The sequence below is a fragment of the Sander vitreus genome, chromosome 16 (assembly GCF_031162955.1).
Source record: "Sander vitreus isolate 19-12246 chromosome 16, sanVit1, whole genome shotgun sequence".
NCBI classification, from domain to species: domain Eukaryota; kingdom Metazoa; phylum Chordata; class Actinopteri; order Perciformes; family Percidae; genus Sander; species Sander vitreus.
Genome location: NC_135870.1, coordinates 18195827 through 18210298, shown reverse-complemented (window position 1 = coordinate 18210298; position 14472 = coordinate 18195827). Strand labels below are relative to the sequence as shown.

The 14472-nt window shown below is 39.9% G+C and overlaps 1 protein-coding gene across 1 annotated transcript in view; it reads left to right on the top strand.

Moving 5' to 3' along the window:
* The window catches only part of LOC144531381 (matrix metalloproteinase-17-like), a 48416-nt gene extending 33944 nt beyond the window's left edge, over positions 1–14472 (top strand). The window contains exons 7-9 of the mRNA XM_078271477.1: positions 2709–2861; positions 3398–3655; positions 14053–14472. Coding sequence (XP_078127603.1) covers positions 2709–2861; positions 3398–3655; positions 14053–14378 — 737 coding nt within the window. The 3' untranslated portion in view covers positions 14379–14472. The remainder of the gene's footprint in view (positions 1–2708; positions 2862–3397; positions 3656–14052) is intronic.

The following is a 14472-nucleotide window of genomic DNA, read 5'->3' as shown; positions in this document are numbered from 1 at the left end:
CACTGACAACAGAAACAAGAAACAGACTCACTTACCTTCAGCAGTAGAAGTGTTAGCAAAGTACGCTGAACTTTAACTAACACTTTTAAAACTGTTTTAACCTTTTTAAAATATATGATTGTTCTAACCATTTTGCCTTTTGGATGTTGTTTTTTCTGATATTTCAATTGTTCAAGTTGTAGATTTTGCTTTCAGTTCTAGTCAGCCTGTAACATATGGGATGGCCTGCCACACATGTTTAACCCGGACTAATCCTTGAGAGACATGACTTAGCCATTTGGTTAATGGTTTGGTTAGTGTCTGATGCGCCGCATCATGTTTTTAAAAAAAATGGTGAACCTTAATTTTCATTTCCAAAGAAAAAAGAAAGAAAATTCCAGCACACACTTGTCACCGCTGCATTGATTTATTTGGATGGTAACCAACTAAATAAACCAAGGCAGAGGTGACAAGTTTGTGCTGGAATTTCCTTTCTTTTTTCTTTGGAAATGGCTCTTCGGTGGAATTAATTCCCTGCACCCGAAGGAGACAAAGCAAGTGGTGTGCATGCTGTTTTTTACTCTATGAACTAGGGCTGTCAATCGATTAAAACATTTAATCTAATTAATTACATGCTCTGTGATTAATTAATCGAAATTAATTGCGTACATAATTAACGGTGCCTGAACCGATACTTTTTAAGAAAGTAAAAAAAGAAAAGAAAAAAAAAGGGTACTAAACAACAGTTGGTGACATTAAAGAACGGCTTGTTTATTGCTAAGGCCATAGGGTCAAAATTAAATAATTTAATAATAATGTATAACAATAACAATAACTTATTTCACTAGTAAATTGCTGTTGAACGACAAAAACAACAACCAGATAGGAAAAGGACATTTACAAAAACTTCAAATGCACCACGAGGCTGTAGTTTACCAGTTTCATTGAACGCACCGGCTGTGTTGTTTCTCCGATGGCAGCTGCAGATTGTTACATCCCGGTGTTGAATCCTCTACAGTAAAACACAGTCAAACTTTACACCGTTTAGCGTTAGCTGGCAGCATTTTAACCGTGTTTAATCCAGCTACTAGCTAGCGGTAGGCTAACGTTAGCTGCTGTCGAGTATAGTGTTAACTAGCTAGCGGTAGGCTAACGTTAGCTGCTGTTGAGTATTGTGTTAACTAGCGTCACGTGCAGCGGGGTTTGTGTTTCCTGTAACGTCTGTTTCAGAGCAGCAGAGAGAAGCGCAGACATATCAGTGGCACCAGATTTTCGTCTGTATGCAAACGTCAATATGGAATGGATTAATCTGCGTTAATTTTTTTTAACGCGTTATTTTTTCTCAGATTAATTAATCGAAATTATTACTTATTATTTTGACAGCCCTACTATGAACCTTCATTTTCAGCCCGCCTTGAAGCTGTTCTGAAATGTCACGGGTAAACTCTGCTGAAGGTGAAGATCACAATAGACAAACTGCAGAATAAAGGAAAGAACTAATGTCTTTTGATTAAGATTGATAATAAATTAATTAGCAGTTAACATAGGGCTGCACCATATGACGATTAATTGCACATTTTACCTCTATAACGATAATTACATGTTTTTGTGATTTGACGACACACTGCATTTTTTTATTTTTTTTGTATAAAGTTTTAAAAAAACATCTTTTGCATGTAAAAATGTAAATAGGCTTATACAATCTATTTCTTAACTGCTAATTAACTTGTTAGTCCTAACTTTGAACCCGTAAGTTGCATTTTAAGCTCCTCTTTTTTTCTACTTGTGGAGAGCTACGTGACACATGAAACAATATTATTATGAGGACCGGCGAGTTAAATCGGCCGTCCGAGAGTATACCAGGCAGACCCACAGCTGACGGCCTGCAGGTGGCAGCGGTGGACACAGGCTCGGACATACACGCCGCAGGCCACCGTGGACTTGTGTCAGTCCTGCAAGTGGTTTCAGGAAAGTCGCTGCATGTGTCCGATAATGCACAAAACATCAACGCTGGTACAAGCCTACAGCTGTCTGCGGACACGGAGTGCAGAAAGTGTGTCAGATCCTCCCGGATGGGTGAACTGAGACTCTGTTTCCTGCTTGTCGGTCAATAGTTAATGATCAGTTAACATTTAATTTCATTGTGCTTTCTTTTGGAAGGCTGGCTGCCAAAAATTGCCACTTACTTAAAGTTAAACGCTAGCTATCAGTAAACAGAAGGTAGTGTCTGGTCTGTGCGCCAGTGTTTCTGTGTCGGCCCGCCCCCGCATTTAGCGACTGGCGATTGTTAATTTCGGACCCTGCACACGTGGTAGAATGTTTTTGAGGAGAAAGTAGGCCTATCAACAGAAATGAATTATCAAAATTATCGTCATGGGAAAAATGCGTCGATAACGGCTTCAGAATTTCGATGTCGATACATTTTTAATTAATCATCCAGCCCTAAGTTAACCCTAATTTAGGCCTTTATTGAGAAGAGAAGTTTGTTCATACAAACCAGCTAGTCAACCTTACTAATTGGAGTAATACATTTAGATGCTTTTTATAACATTTCTACACAAACATGCCAATAACAGCCTTTATTCTATTCTAGTTTCCCCTTGGGGAGTTCATAAAAATAATAATAATCATATAATAATAACAAATAATAATGGACAGACACCACAACTATTATTTGTCGTCAGCATCCTGAATAGTGCTGATGCTTCTAACTGTCCTGTTTCTCATAGGAAAGTTCTTCTGGCGACTAACAAGAGAGAAGCACCTGGTGTCTCTGCGTCCTGCTCAGATCCATCGCTTCTGGAGGGGCCTCCCACCCAATCTGGACAGTGTGGATGCTGTGTATGAGAGGCCTGGGGACCACAAAATAGTCTTTTTCAAAGGTAGAGTAAAATCTACATTTCAATGTGTATCAAATCTTGGAATGAGTCTGTAAATGTTCAATAGTGTCAGTGCTCATCTGCAATCACAGGATTTTATTTTAAGTCAAAACTTAAAGGATTTTTTTTTTTTTAAACTTGTCATAACTTGCAGACTTATAAAATGTGATTCATCCATGCTATAAAGAGGCAAGATGAAAAGAGACTGTTCACGCCTTTCTTACTGGGACTTTGAAGGAAATTGCGACATTTTGCGATGTGAGAGTGCAGATAAGTTCTAAATTGAAAATAAATAAATAAAAAACATGGGTGCAGAATCAAGGGCATGTTTCACATTTGATATAAAAGGTATAACAGCTTTCCTGGCAGAGAACGTTCTCCGTTGGCTGCGTAACAAAAATATGTGTGAATCTTATTTTTATTTCACAAGCGTGTCCTTTACATATCTTTTAGATCTCTTGCCTTTTCAAATGTATCATCCCAAGTGCTGTATAAAACTATACATCATTAGGTAGATTTTGTGTGCCCACCCTCTTCAGGTCTGAAGTACTGGGTATTTAAAGACAATAACGTGGAGGAGGGCTACCCTCGACCAATCAGTGACTTCGGCCTACCCTTGGAAGGAGTGGATGCAGCCTTTGTTTGGCTACACAACGACAAAACCTACTTCTTCAAGGACAACCACTACTGGCGCTACGATGACCACCTGAGACGTATGGACCTGGGCTACCCCAAAGACAGCTCGCTTTGGAAGGGGCTGCCGCCACAACTGGACGACGCCATGAGGTGGTCTGATGGTGAGTAACCGTATCATCAACCACAATTTTCTAGCTGCCTATTGAGACCACAGCTGTTTTACTTTACCCCAGAACCTTCCTCTAGCTCCTTCTAGTGAATTTCCAGGTACTTCCTGGCAGGTTGGAAGAAGCAGTACCTCTAGAGTGGCCTGGTTCTGCCCTCTCCTAATGGGTCATGCACAAAACTCAAAGAGAGGCAATTGTTGACTTTTAGGTCATTTGTGCTCTTCAAACTGTCACGTTGAGTAAAGCCAGTCATTCTGCAGAGAAATGTAATTTTGACCCCTTGTCCACGAGATTTCACACTAACGTTTAAGGCTGAAGGTGAAGGTTGAAGTTAGCTTTGTTTTGCGGTTTAAGGCATCAATATGCTTCAAGTGAAATGCTTGTCAGATCGTCTAACAGTGTCTGAAACCCCCATTGCAACAGTGGAAATGAGGGTTCGGTATTTGCCTTTAGGTGTGGTCGGATGACACATCACGTGGCCTGTTACAATACGTTTATTGTTGCAACCAAGTTATCTAAAGTGTGGTCAATATCTCAACCTCTTTTAATTAACTTTTGAAGTACAATCTACGGTGCTGTCTCCTGTGCTGAAAGTAAAGTAAGTAAGCTAAAAGTAGATTTATATAACACCTTTATTCAGCAAGTGTCACAAAATACCGAAATCTGGTGCCACTGATATGTCTGCGCTTCTCTCTGATGCTCTGAAACACAAACACCGCTGCACGTGACGCTAGTTAACACTATACTCGACAGCAGCTAACGTTAGCCTACCGCTAGCTAGTTAACACTATACTCGACAGCAGCTAACGTTAGCCTACCGCTAGCTAGTAGCTGGATTAAACACGGTTAAAATGCTGGCAGCTAACGCTAAACGGTGCAAAGTTTGACTGTGTTTTACTGTAGAGGATTCAACACCGGGATGTAACAATCTGCAGCTGCCATCGGAGAAACAACACAGACGGTGCATTCAATGAAACTGGTAAACTACAGCCTCGTGGTACATTTGAAGTTATTGTAAATGTCCTTTTCCCATCTGATGGTTCAACAGCAATTTACTACTGAAATTAGTTATTGTTATACATTATTATTATTAAATCATTTCATTTTGACCATATGGCCTTAGCAATAAACAAGCCGTTCTTTAATGTCACCAACTGTTGTTTAGTACCCTTTTTTTTTTTTTTTTCTTTTTTTACTTTCTTAAAAAGTATCGGTTCAGGCACCGTTAATTATGTATACGATTAATTAATCACAGAATATGTAATTAATTAGATTACATTTTTTAATCGATTGACAGCCCTAATTCCACAAAATAAATGATCAAAACCATAACCATATAAGTAATCTATCACCCAGAGTGAAAAGGTGTGTAGAATAAAGCCAGTGACATATTTCGACCTCTTCTATCTTTATAAAAAATAGTTTATAAAGACATACTGATTGATGACATTTAACATATAAATGATGAATCACCACTGTCTGTTTCTTCCAGCGATAAATGATTACATTTCTCAGAGAAAAATAAAGTTGTAACACTCCCCCAAAGCATCAGACCACTGGTAGCTCTGGAATCTGCTGGTGCCAAAGGCAAGACAGTGCAATATCCTTCTCAGGGGAAATCCTTAAAGATGAATGAATTACAAGAGAAATATTAGACAGGGATGGAACAATTATGCAAGTTAGCAAACATGCAGCTTCAAGTCTTGGATGAAGTTTTACAATCAGATCACAAATCTGAGGAAACTTCCCAGGAGCAGTAAAACACTGAAATAGTTGCAATCACTCACTGTACAGTAAATAAAGGTGTATGTGTTTTTAGCCATGTTAGCAGCATGACTCTATGGATGAACATTCATTGTCCCATGAGGATGAATTGAGCGTTTAGCTCAATGCACCCAATTATTATGGCAATGCAGTGGTGCCATTGTCATTACGTTACATTATATTGATGTTTGAGTGGGAATACGGGGTTCAACACCTTGTTTCATTTGAATAAAGAATAATCTTACTACATCTTAAAAGTGGTTTGAATTCAAATGTAATGTCCACTTCTATTTCTCATACTATATGAGACATTTCACCTGGAAAAATCGAATCCGATGTTAGATTGGTTATCATTCATACAGTGGTTCTATTTATGTTCCATTTTATTTCAGTTTATTTGCTTTTTGGCAGTCTCCCTGATTGTATCCATGCACATTTCATGTTGGCATAGCTGCAGTATGCAGATTAGTCACATTATTATTTTTTTTTCATGTCAAAATATTTTTTTAACCTTTTTAACCCTGCCACTACACTCTGCTTTACATTCTCACAGTGGAACATGACATGTTCAAACCTTGGAGCTTGCCCAGCGTTATCACAGTGAGCAGCTCCACTGTGGCAGCTGAGTGTCATGGCCACACCGCCTGCTTCCATCAAAGCATCAAAGTCATCCGATCACGTGCATGTTAATGAGAGGTTTGAAATGGTCTAACACTATACGTTCTGTTAGGCTTGTGTGTGTGTGTGTGTGTGTGTGTGTGTGTGTGTGTGTGTGTGTGCGCGCAAGCACATTAGGCTCTGAATGATGTTAGGGGGCATTTTTAGGTTTTAAAAATAACCCCCAAAAACCAGATACTGAGTCCTGAAATTTGAGGCCACTCTCAGTGGGAGCCTGCATGTCCTTTATGCCCCCTGCAATATGTGAATACAGGGAAGCTCTTTCCATTGGGCCTGTCAGGTGTTTAGTGGTCTGTGTTCTGTCTTCGGTCTTGCTCCAAGCTCTTTGATGTGTGCGTGTGTGAGGCAAGGCCAATTGCACAGCACCAACTCGGCTTCACCCCCGGCTATTATCACCACAGATCCTGGAAGGGTAAACTTGGAAACCTACTTGCACAAACGCACATAGACAGACCATGGGGCATGGGAACTGAAGCCACATCAAAGCCTGTTCTCCATTTGTTTTTAACAGCTCAGAGTGAATAGAGGAAGAAAAGACATAAAAACAGACGGGGAGAAAAGAGTGATATGACAGCAAGAAGGAAAGAGGAGATACGGTGACACCTCGTTATGAAACTCGAACAGAAAAACGGGGAGGTATATGTGACAAGGGGAATCCAGACGAGGACATATGGGGACACCTGAGGATGAAGAAAGATAAAGACAAGAAGAAAAAGAAAAAATGTTTGGAAGATAGATGACTTGACTCAGAGGACAGATAGAGAAATCATAGAGAGACGGAGAAAGGCAGTAAACCCATAGAGACTAGTTGCTGAGGAGGGAAAAACGGAGGCATAACGGGCATGAATGTAGCTGTAATGATGATGATAATCATAGCTGCTGGCATCAGTATGGCACCCAGGAATAATTTTGCCTTGTTTTCATGGTGAGAAAAAGGTAAAGGGAGTGGAAAATTTATCAGGCATGAATATTACTGTATCTTTAACCTGCGGATGAAGTAGTGGTGTTGCATTAGAAGAGTAAAAGTTACAACCTTTGTAACCATAAATCCAGGAAGTGATTCATGTAGTGATTTTGGAATCAATGGCAACTTTGTGGTGACAAGCTCCAGAAAATACTAAAACAAAGAAAGAAATTATTTAGTTAAAGGTTGCTTAGTAAGTTATTTGTTATGAAGCCACAAACAAGAAAGCAAAGACACCGATGACGTGGTGAGCTCAACAAGTTACTCTACAACAAATTACTCGCAACCAACATTATCACAAAAGCTTTCGCTGTGGTAATTTAAATCCCTTTTTAACATACAACCTGAAGAAAATACACTTTTACCGACAAAAACAACCATGTTTTAGAGTAACAGCTTAGGGGGACAGGATACACCTCTTGGGTCTGAAGGAAGGGACTAGTAATAAAATACATTTACAGTTATAATGGCAGTAATGGCTTTAGCTCTGCTACATAGCCAAAGCGTGCTATATCTTCCTCCTTGTGCCAAGAGCTCCATTGTTGTACACAAACTATTAAAAACACATAAATGAGCCACACCATTGCACTGGGTGACATGTTCCTTCATTACCATGAACATAGGCACTGTCGTTTATTTTGAGTAAATCCCACAAACACTGTCTTGCTACCACAACTACTAATGGTCCGTTCATGCCACCTGGGAATATCAGGGACGTAATAACCGTGATAACGTTGTTTTACCGACTGCCAGCATTGATGTGCTTCACTGTTTATGCGTGTTCTTCTTCTGTTATATTGGCATTTGGCATAACAACTTGTTGCATGACTGCCACCAACTGTTGGGCATAGCCTAGAGCATCAGTGTGTGAAAACATGGAGGCCGCAATAACAAAGATTTGCTGCTGTTTTCTTATGCGAGTGCCACTTGACTTGAATTGGTTTACTTGTTACTGGCAATAGCACACTACTTTTATAACTAATTTAGGTTACTCTGTTGAAACCAATGGACGACTACAACCTAAATCAATAGCACATTGTGGACGTTGGCAAAATATATTACATGCATGCATGAATTTTCTCACCCTTCAACACATTTGAACGATCGTCGGCCATATTTCTGTACGTCAGTTGTCAACGACGCATCACCAACTGGGAAACTCTGTTAACAAACTCTAGCCCCAGTTTACCACCTCTGATTCCCACATGAAGTGACGTGAATGATGACGTTTTCACTGGGAAAATGTTTTTCCGATGCCCATGAACGGTTAGTGTATTAATCCACAGCTGAAATAGTCCCCAATAAATACACTATTTACTCCCGTGATGTAACGTTTGTTTAAAACCACAGTGCCCAGCTGTTTTAGGAAACTACTGATTCTTTGTTAGAAATGAAACTACATATTTGTATTTAAATATATTTACATCTTTAGTATGAAAAAATGGGTTTGAGGTGTGTACATACATTCATGTAATGTGTTGACAAGAATATGAACATATACAGTATCAACAGCCTTATTCTTTATTTCTCATGTTTCAGTAATGTATTAATAGAGCAGTCCATCAAGACCAGATATTGCCATAAGGTAAATCTAATCACCCTCTCGAGAAATGATTGCACAATGAATAACCTATTTTCAGACTATGATGCATATTACTGTTACCATATTAAAAGAAGGAGCCCTAAGTATCATTATTTGTTCAGTCATTGATTCATCTCCACTCAAAGAATCTGGAGACCATTTGTATTCTCAAGCTGATTCAGGGGTAGTTGGTGAGATTTTACGTAACTCCATTCACTACTTTGGACAGCTCCATGACTTTTCATCTCTGAGGAAAAGAAAGAAGACATTTTAGCAAAGTGGCATTCAGCCCTGTGGGCTTGGACTTCCGATAATACTGATAGATGGATAACAAGGGTGACTTTGTGAGTATGTGTGCTCTTGTACTTATATCTTTGGGAAGATCAAGTTCATTTCTAGACTTAGAGAATGATGACCTTTTTGGAAAGTGAGGATAATATACTGTATTTATTTTATACTCATTGCAAAGGGCTTAAGAACTATTTTGGGACTTATTTTTATGGTTATGGAAGGACTGAGAGTCCTGAGACGTTTTAGAGGTAGAAAAATGTGTGTGTGTGTGTGTGTGTGTGTGCACTAGAGCATACCTTGTTTTTATTCTAACATGCTGCAGCCCACATTGAGTATATTCTCATTATTATGCACAGGGGAATGGACTCTACTGGGTCCCACTTGAGGGGTAAAGGCTCTTTGAATTTTTAAGCACCAATTTATAGTGGAAATGTCTTTATTTATGTAAAGGAAAACACAAAATTCAGGCACCAGGTGACAATTTAAAATATACAAATATAATGCAATAAGACAATCGGGCATCCTGTAGCCTATTGTTTTCAAATATTTATTCTCCTGTAAATCAAGTTTTCTCATTTGATGTTATCTGTGCTGAGTCTACACACATGTAGGCACGATTTACTCTTCCCTCCTCTTTTGTGTTTTTTGTTTGTGGAAGTAACCTCTTTAAATGTGCATGTGGCACCTGTTCACATCAATGATACAATAATTCAATATAATTCATTTATAAACCCCTGAACTGTAATAGCTTGTACAGTGGGGAGAACAAGTATTTGATACACTGCCGATTTTGCAGGTTTTCCCACTTACAAAGCATGTAGAAGTCTGTAATTTTTATCATAGGTACACTTCAACTGTGAGTGACAGAATCTAAAACAAAAATCCAGAAAATCACATTGTATGATTTTTAAGTAATTCATTTGCATTTTATTGCATGACATAATCATCATCATCAGAAAAGCAGAACTTAATATTTGGTACAGAAACCTTTGTTTGCAATTACAGAGATCATATGTTTCCTGTAGTTCTTGCAGCAGGGATTTTGGCCCACTCCTCCATACAGACCTTCTCCAGACCCTTCAGGTTTCGGGGCTGTCGCTGGGCAATACGGACTTTCATCTCCCTCCAAAGATTTTCTATTGGGTTCAGGTCTGGAGACTGGCTAGGCCACTCCAGGACCTTGAGATGCTTCTTACGGAGCCGCTCCTTAGTTGCCCTGGCTGTGTGTTTCGGGTCGTTGTCATGCTGGAAGACCCAGCCACGACCCATCTTCAATGCTCTTACTGAGGGAAGGAGGTTGTTGGCCAAGATCTCGTGATACATGGCCCCATCCATCCTCCCCTCAATACTGTGCAGTTGTCCTGTCCCCTTTGCAGAAAAGCATGCCCAAAGAATGATGTTTCCACCTCCATGCTTCACGGTTGGGATTGTGTTTTTGGGGTTGTACTCATCCTTCTTCTTCCTCCAAACACGGCGAGTGGAGTTTAGACCAAAAAGCTCTATTTTTGTCTCATCAGACCACATGACCTTCTCCCATTCCTCCTCTGGATTATCCAGATGGTCATTGGCAAACTTCAGATGGGCCTGGACATGCGCTGGCTTGAGCAGGGGGACCTTGCGTGCGCTGCAGGATTTTAATCCATGACGGCGTAGTGTGTTACTAATGGTTTTCTTTGAGACTGTGGTCCCAGCTCTCTTCAGGTCATTGACCAGGTCCTGCCGTGTAGTTCTGGGCTAATCCATCAACTTCCTCATGATAATTGATGCCCCACGAGGTGAGATCTTGTATGGAGCCCCAGACCGAGGGAGATTGACCATCATCTTGAACTTCTTCCGTTTTCTAATAATTGCGCCAACAGTTGTTGGACAGTGTGTGGACAGGTGTCTTTTATACAGGTAACAAGTTCAAACAGGTGCAGTTAATACAGATAATGAGTGGAGAACAGGAGGGCTTCTTAAAGAAAAAATAACAGGTCTGTGAGAGCCGGAATTCTTACTGGTTGGTATGTGATCAAATACTTATGTCATGCAATAAAATGCAAATTAATTATTTAAAAATCATACAATGTGATTTTCTGGATTTTTGTTTTAGATTCCGTCTCTCACAGTTGAAGTGTACCTATGATAAAAATTACAGACCTCTACATGCTTTGTAATTAGGATAACCTGCAAAATCGGAAGTGTATCAAATACTTTCTCCCCACTGTATGTGTTTCAGCAAGATTTGTGCTGAAAATGTTCTGCACATTCAAAACACATCCCATATATCTGTGTTCTCTGAGAAGTTGTGGAGTCATGAAGGCGTAGCCTAATTTAATAAGAATAAAGTCACAATATTGCTGTGCGTTGCGTTACTGCTCTAACAGCTTGGATTGCCTGGACATAAAAGATTATGTCAGGTCCATGCATTTGCTCAGCCTCTCTGATAAACCAAATCTTAATATTTCTACCATAATAGACCAAGTGGTATTTTTGACACATTTACAACATAGTGGGTAGAACATGAATGTTTTAATTGTTCTGTATCATGTTTGTGTTGTTGTTGAAAGCAGTGGAGCTTAAACATGTCTGCACATTCTCCTTTCATTCGTCACCTGCTACATAATTTTGGTTTTAGTGCATCTTTCTCTAACGTGCTACTCTCCACTGTTACTAAAATAAACTTATGTATAAGGAATCCACCTAATTGGGTCACATATCAGTTAATGTATGAAGTAACTGAACTAGCATTTCTTAACTGATGATTTATTAAGTGTCAACTAATCACAAAGTCATCATTTAATGGTGAGCAACAGGAATCCATTATACATCATGCATTACAGTATCATGAGTCATGCATTAGTTATTATAAAGCGTTACCAATATATGCCTATGGTCCCTACTATAAATTACGCCCATCCCTTTATGCCAGAATAAGATTCAGTTCTTTTCTGTGGATTTTGTGAGTAAAGCATTCAAGCCAGAATAATATTTACTCCACAGTTACAGCTCCAAGGCCATTAACGAGGTAACATTCTTCACTTCGCTCAAGATCCTTCACTTGTTTATCTCTCACCTCTTATTCATTCCAATCACCAGTTGAGAAAATGAATGAGCCACAATACTATCACCTGTTTACTTCTCTCCTCTTGTTTGTCTCAGTCAACAGCCTTGTGGGAGGTGGTGGACTTCCAGTTTACAAATTCAGTTTCTGAACCAAATTCTGTTGTTTTTTTGGTCCTATATGAGCACATGTTCAAACAATCCATGAAGTTGATTTATATACATTTAAATAAGATATTACATTGGCATGCTAGAAGAGCAAAAAGAGTGTGTGGTCAAAAATATTGCGGCCTATTTTATGAACCTATTTTTCATAATGGCACGTAACGCGTATTGGAGGGAGGCTTTGTTCATACAAAGTGCTATTTTCATCAGAAGCACACAGTGTTTATTGTTTTCCATTTTGTTCCACCAATGCCCATTTGGTATTTTGGAAACTCTAATTAACTTAAGTACCCTGAAGTGAAAGGACAGGCGCAGTAGGGGGGCTTGTCAGTAACGATCAGCTGGCACAGTGCAATTATGGTGTCAAGAATGCTCAAAAGGGGTTGCTGTGTTCTGTGCCAGCACAAAGAATCCCCAAAACGACATAAACCCCTTTTATGTATGTAATTCAGGCCAGTTTTACTTATTAATTCTTTAAATAGAACATACGGGTAAATGCACATTACAGTATAAATATAATTTTGATGCAACAAAAGCAATAATACCAGTAAGGCAGAATCAGTTCAGACATTCTGATAACCAACTCCTCTAAGCAGCAAAACAAAATACACCTTCTCTCCAAAGACTCTTAATTTAAGAAATGTTTATGCATTCTCCTGCTGGCGCTCAATTATCCAGTCTCTTCCAACGTGGGTGCTCAATCTTGCAGCTATCACCAGCAAAGTTCTTGGTTACAACATCCAAGTATATACAGGATACGTCTGCTACCTTAAATTTGCTTTAGTCCCTAGTTAAATCATCGTCATCCCATAATACCTAACATCAACCAAAGAATATAAGCTTGTCACAACACATGGTGAGTGGTAACCCTGACGTTTGCCAGCTAAACTATTATTTTCATACGGAGAGAATGGAGCCTACAGCAAGTGCACCAACTGCTAATCAGGTTGTTGGTTTTAGTTTTTGCGACTTAAGGCTAGTCTTGTGTCAATACACTTAGAGCTCTATTTTTATGTGAGTACATTCTGCAAAGTGCAGATTTGAGTCTGAAAAAGAAAATTCAGTAAGAGTGTGACTGGAGGTTACACAAACACTTCAACAGGGAACAGTACCCCATTTCTCATGCTATTTTCTACAGAGTAAGAATGAATATCGTGTATTTTTTGTTGTTTATGGTTATGTAACATTGAAGAGCAGGGTCTGGTATGAAATAGATGGTACATTCAGATGGTTTTTGGAAGGAAAAAAGAACTTCAAAATCTCACATGATAGTGGCTGGTTTGCTCAGTGGGTAGAGCAGGCGCACATATACTTCGAGACTTATGCATCGACGCAGAGGTCCAGGGTTTGAGTCCGACCTCTGACGATTTCCTGCATGTCTTTCCCCTCTCTCTCCCCTTTCTCACCTAGCTGTCCTGTCGATTAAAGGCGGAAAAGCCCCAAAAAAGAATAAAAAAAAAAAAAAAAAGAATCTCACATGATATGTTCTGGAAATCATCCATGCTAGTTTGACAACTGATCTGGACTCTTTTTCTCCAAAACTCACCTGTGGGTAAACTGGTAGGATTGCACTACTGGTGTATTGAATGAAATGATATGATTCTCCACGATGGATGTAAGGCTGTACCCGCTCATACTTTTGTAATCCCACCCTGTTTCAAATTATTCCCACCCCGTCTCGAACAGGTGTACCGTGGGGTATGTTAATAACAGTGTGAAAGTACTAAGCATAAACACTCTGCACTGTGGATCACTGATTCATGATATTAAGGCACTTGATGTTGTATGTGTTCTTGTTGCTTGTGTATTACACATCAGAGCAAAGCCAATTCTGTACCTTGTGTATACTAAAGCACATACTATTGCACTCTATTCTAATACCGAATCTCTGCTCTCTTTTCAAAGGCTCGTCCTATTTCTTCAAGGGAAAGGAGTACTGGCGAGTGCCGAGCAGCGACATGGAGGTGGAGGCAGGATACCCCCGCCTCATCGCTAAAGACTGGCTGCTGTGCACCGAGATGCAGTCGGACTCTCCGGACACAGAGCCCAAAAGCACGGAGACTAGAGTCAACGTGCACCATCACCCAGACCACGCAGAGAATGGATACGAGGTGTGCTCCTGCACCTCTGACACCGCCTCGCCTTTGGGCGCCCGCCCCTCCCCGTCTCCCCTGTGGCTGCTGCCACCTCTCTGGACGCTCTCGCTGGCCCTCCGCTCTGAACTGCTATGATGTCAAAGCATGGGACAAAGTTCTTGAGCTGATTGGTTCAGCCAGCTGGACACTCAGCAGAAGCAAAAATTTGAATATTTTCTTCTTCTTACAT